At 36.6% G+C, this 5,509-nt stretch overlaps 1 protein-coding gene across 1 annotated transcript in view; it reads left to right on the plus strand.

Annotated features, from left to right (window-relative positions):
* Positions 1-1,129: 1,129 nt before the first annotated feature.
* Positions 1,130-5,509, plus strand: part of LOC117638344 — a 6,610-nt gene continuing 2,230 nt past the window's right edge. Inside the window, exon 1 of the mRNA XM_034373476.1 lies at positions 1,130-1,758. Coding sequence (XP_034229367.1) covers positions 1,130-1,758 — 629 coding nt within the window. The remainder of the gene's footprint in view (positions 1,759-5,509) is intronic.

Consider the following 5,509-nt stretch of genomic DNA (forward strand, 5'->3'; position numbering starts at 1 on the left):
CAATTGATACAACTAATAAAACTAATACCAAGTCCTTAATGGACTTCAGCATGTTCAGCACTCTAGCATCATACGTGTCATCTTGATGTTCCGCTTCAGCGGAGGTTACATCAACCCATTCGAATCCATTGCAACTGGTGGCTCCCTAATTGCAGGCATCATATATGGAAAATAATTCTGTCAGAGTTAGACATAGGTTTTTTTTTTTCACCCACATACATATTCTTTAAATTAAAACTTACATAGGAGGTTAGACACTTCCAGAATGGCTTCCCTCGATTTTTGTCAGATTTTGAAACCCGAAGCACCATTGTAGCTCCACAATAGTGACACCTCTTTGTTTGAGCGGGAGATGAAGACGAAGACATGTTCAATCTTCTCAGTTGTACCTCTTCTCACTCAGATCTTCTCACTAAAACCTCTTCGGACTCATACCTTCTCACTCATAGTTGTGATTCATACCCCTTCACTCATAACCCTAAACTTGTCACTCAGCTCTCTCTCATCTCTGCCCAAATCGAGTTATATTTCTTTTTTTTTTGGGATCATTTGGTGGGTTGGTCACGATCTCAACACCTGTACCGTCAGCATTGTGACATCTTTTAGCCCGAAAAGCAATATAAACTACTTCACTACCAAATATATTTTCTGAAAAATGAGGGGACAGTGCTTCAAATTTATTATTTTATTTATATTTCATTAAGGCAACTAGTTGGATAAGAATCCATCATTATTGGTTCCATTTTAATAACATTACTAGGGGTAGTTCGGTGTGGGAAAATGAAAAAGTATATGATGGGACCTTCTGTCACTAGTCAGTAATCCATCACATTTGTATCAATGAATTTGATAGTGGGATAATCCCAAAAATGGCTATGCAAATAGCCATTTAATTAACTTTTTGACTGTCTGACTCTGTATGCACCGTTATGACGTTTTCCCTTTTTTTGTCTTCAGTTTTAATTCACTTGGGTTCAGTTTCTTTAAAAACGGTCAACTTGGAAAAACCCCAACTGGAAACACCTTTTCAAAACACTATAAACAGAGGCAAAAACAAAACGTGTATCCCAAATATTCTCGTTTTGCACCTCTGCCACTCCTCAAATCGTTCAATTCCAAAAACTTTTCAATGAATTCGAAACACTTCACTACAGTCGGAGGAAAGAGAAGGAAGCATGTCCATTTGGATATGCCCGAAGCCTTCATCCCGGAGTCCGCTTGGTTTCAAGTGATGTTATACGTGGCAACCCAATCATCGGAAGATCTCTTCCGTATGGCATCTGTGTGCCCATTGTTCCAAACTTTGGCAAACAGTCCACAAGTGGGGAACACCATTTCAATGGCAAAGTACCCATACCATCCTATCTGGTACCGTGCCAGACCTGCGGTCCAGCATTTCTTGGAACAATGCAGGGCTTGCGATAACCCTGAGTCCATATTTAGAGAAGCATTCGATATTTTTTTCAGGCACGGTAAGGTGGAAGCGTTGTATGGGATGCGCATTGCAGCCACGGCAGGCCATATGGAAGCGGCTTATGTAGTTGGACTACTTGGTATGTCCGGAATTGGTCAGTCAAAAGAGGATGCATTACAATTCTTGTGTTCTTTGAATCAACGTAACAACATTGATATGAAAGGAACCAGGGATGCTTTGACACGAAGATTAAACACAGCATGTGTTGCAAAACATATCGTAGATATGTTTGACTATGGGAAGATTAAGTTTAATCGCTGCAGCGCTTGTAACAACAATGAATGGTATTTTGTTATTCAAGGCTGGCCTAGTGAAGACAAGATAAATCCTGCCTTCTGGATTTGTTGCAATCGATGCAAATGGCACCGTGAGAGTATTTTTTGGTTCAAACTGATGCGTGAGTATGTTGTGCGAGGGAATCACGTGTTTTTGCATTAGTTTTAGTACGAATTTACGGTTTTGATGCATTGTGGACTTGCTTCTCTTCACTTCTAGGTTGGCTGGCTACGTTGTACAAATGTTGTTTAAATGTTGTTTAAATGTTGGTATTTTGTCATAAACCGTTTTATATATAAATGTATAATATTCATTATATAGCGGAATTATTACTTACATCATAGACGGCTAGGAATGACATTTTACTGACACAGATATTTTGCTCACCGACCCCAATCTTCATATTTGGTAAACTAAAAGTCATGCATGGAGTAAATAGGTGTCTTTTCACCAGTGCTTGGGAATGACATTTTCCCACTTAGCATATCCGAAAGGATTTGGTTACACGTTTCTTAAGCAAAAGTTGAACAATGAATGACGTAGAATAATTTGTTTGTGTGGAAGGAGTACAATGGATGACTTGTATATTTCCATATTATGTTTCAAAACATCCCTTAAACCTAAAAAATAAAAAAATTAACAAATTGAAGAACTTCAACTCCGATGAGCACTACAAATGGCCTATTCGCATGGAAAATAAAATTGTTTTCAAAAAGTTGGACTAAATATAATTAACAAATGGACAGCCTAAAAAGTAATATCATAATAATTATAATAATTGTGGAAAAATAATAATAAAATGCTAATGTAGCATAACCATGAAACAGGGAATTCAGTAGGAAGATGAAATCTCAATAAGTTCGTAGAAATTTTCGGATCGTTTTTCTAATTTTTGTGTATTTAGTTCTGAATTTTCCAAGAAAAAGGAATAAAATAATAATTTAGGGTAAAATGGGAGGATGTGGCCATGTTGACTGACGTACACTTGTGCAAGTGGTGAAAGGTGACCGGCTGAGATTGCGCCAGGTGTTTTCTTGCAATTAGGGTTGGCTATTTTAGTGGAAAAATCCTTGAAAATAGGTAATAAATAGTAGGAAATTCCTAAAAAAGGTTGGGAAAATTACCCGGGCCTCCTTGTGACGTCATAAAACTAGGACAACCTATAAATCATCCGTCTCGCAATGAAATAATCCAAATTGTTTTACATAACTCACTTCCCTCTTTACCCTAAGTATTGATGTTTGTTAACTTGAACTTCAATAACCTACTTCAACAAGCATCTCCCGTTAATGTTGGGAATAATTGTCTAAAATGCGTAACAATGAATCGGAGAATTCAGCAAGGGAGATGGAGTGTCAATGAGTTCGTAGCAATTTTTGGAAATAATTTTTGATTTTTGTGTATTTAGTTATGAATTTTCTAAGACAAAGTAATAAAATAATAATTTAGGGTAAAATGGGAGGATGTGGCCATGTTGACTGACATACACTTGTGCAAGTAGTCAAAAGTGACGGGCTGAGATCGCGCCAGGTGTCATCTTCTTTTCAATTTTGGATTCTTTAGTTAAAAATTCTTTGAAACTAGGTAATAAATAGTAGGAAAATCCTAAAAATGCCCCGAAAATTACTCCGGCCTCCTTGTGACGTTATAAAACTAGGAGAACCTATAAATCATCCGTCTCGCAATGAAATAATCCAAATTGTTTTACATAACTCACTTTCCTCTTAACCCTAAGTATTGATGTTTGTTAACTTAAACTTCAATAACCTACTTCAACAAGCATCTCCAGTTAATGTGCGGAATTATTTTTAAACATGCGTAACAATGAATCGGAGAATTCAGCAAGGGAGATGGAGTGTCAATGAGTTCGTAGCAATTTTCGGATAATTTTTTTTATTTTTTGTGTAATTAGTTCTGATTTTTGTAAGGAAAAGTAATAAAATAATAATTTAGGGTAAAAAGGGAGGATGTGGCCATGTTGACTGACGTACACTTGTGCAAGTAGTCAAAAGTGACGGGCTGAGATTGCGCCAGGTGTCCTCTTGCTATTATTTTTGCTTTTTTAGTGCAACAATCTGTGAAAATAGGTAATAAATTCTAGGAAAATCCAAAAAATGCCCCAAAAATTTTTCCGGCCTCCTTCTGACGTTATAAAACTAGGGGAACCTATAAAGCATCCGTTTCACAATGAGAAAATCAAAATTATTTTTACATAACTCACTTTCCTCTTAACCCTAATTCACGTTAACACGTATATTTCGGATAATATTCGATATATAATTTGTAATAATACAATAATTAGTTTCACTATATACAATAATATGTTTTGTTATAAAAGTTGAACATAAATAATAATTGCACATGCTTTGAAGCCATCATTGCAACTACGCCTAGAGCTTTCAAGACGTCAGTTCGTATTCAATAAGTTGTCCACATGCAACTGCACCTACAGTTGTAAACACGTCAGAGGTATTCAATAAGTTGTCCACATGCAACTGCACTTAGAGTTTTTAACACGTAAGAGGTATTCAATAAGTTGTCCATATGACGCCGCATTGGGAATCAGTAATATATTTTCAATCATGTCCAATCACATAAAATAATGCCATACTTTTTCTCAATAACCTCACACAAGTGAAGCAATTTTAAAACCCTTAGTGAATATTTGTCCTAGTCTATATGAGTGATTATATATTCAGTCTGCATTTTTTTCACAACATATGTTAACTTTGAGAGGGATTCCACAAACATAAAATATAAAGAAAGCAAGAAATAGTAGGAGATGAACCAGTACAAAAAACAATATATAAATGGTACATAATAATTCCATAACCTTGTCACAAACGCACTCACAAAAGCTTTTCCATAAACCTTGTCCTAACATATAATAAATAAAGGCAACATTGCATATGATGCAACCATGTCCAAATCTGATACGTGATCAAAAAAAAAAATGGACATGGCAGCAACATATGACTGAAGTAGATGGGCTCTTTGCATCTTGTGTTTTCGTAATTAAAGACATCAAAATATTAAGGTTTAAATCTTCCATAGTAGTTAGCATCAAAATAGGTTTGAAGCAGAGTTTAACGAAAATTCCAATTCCACTGATTTGCCTCTGCTCAAACACGAGAACCAAAATGGTTACTTCCCTTGCTGAGTATATTTGGTGACATCGGAAACGGTAATAGATGACCAATCAAAAACAGGTACGACGAGTTTTGCATAGGATCGGAAGTAGTCGAATCCAGCTTGCATCACACGCTTCTTTGACTCCACTGCATTAGATGAGTTCTTGTATTTTTGAACAACTACACTCCGAAGTCGTTTGTGTCTACGCTTCATGCGCTGCAACTTCGCCCTATCCAGATTGGCCTGCCTTTTGTCATCTTCAATTTGGCCTTCAACAAATTCCAAACGTGCCCTTGCCCTTTGGATTTCATCAACAAGTTGAAGATGCCTCTCCTTCCAAAAACAAACAACTCTTTCAGACTCAAAACTTCCAACAAAATGGTCATTCTGTCTAGGAATGTGACATTGCTTGTCTGGTGACTCACTTGCATTTCGAAGGCGGTCTTTGTTTGGAGGGGTGTTTATTATGCTCACATCAAACTTGGTTAGTAAATCCATTCTTTGGGGGGAATGAGTTTGTATGGAGGAGAGAGTTTCAGTAGATGGAGACAGATTCGGTGGAGGAGTGAGTTTTGTGTGGAAGGAGAATTTATATGAAAGGGGTGATAGTAATACCAATAAAAGGGT

The sequence above is a fragment of the Prunus dulcis genome, chromosome 8, assembly GCF_902201215.1.
Source record: "Prunus dulcis chromosome 8, ALMONDv2, whole genome shotgun sequence".
In the NCBI taxonomy this organism is placed as follows: Eukaryota; Viridiplantae; Streptophyta; class Magnoliopsida; order Rosales; family Rosaceae; genus Prunus; species Prunus dulcis.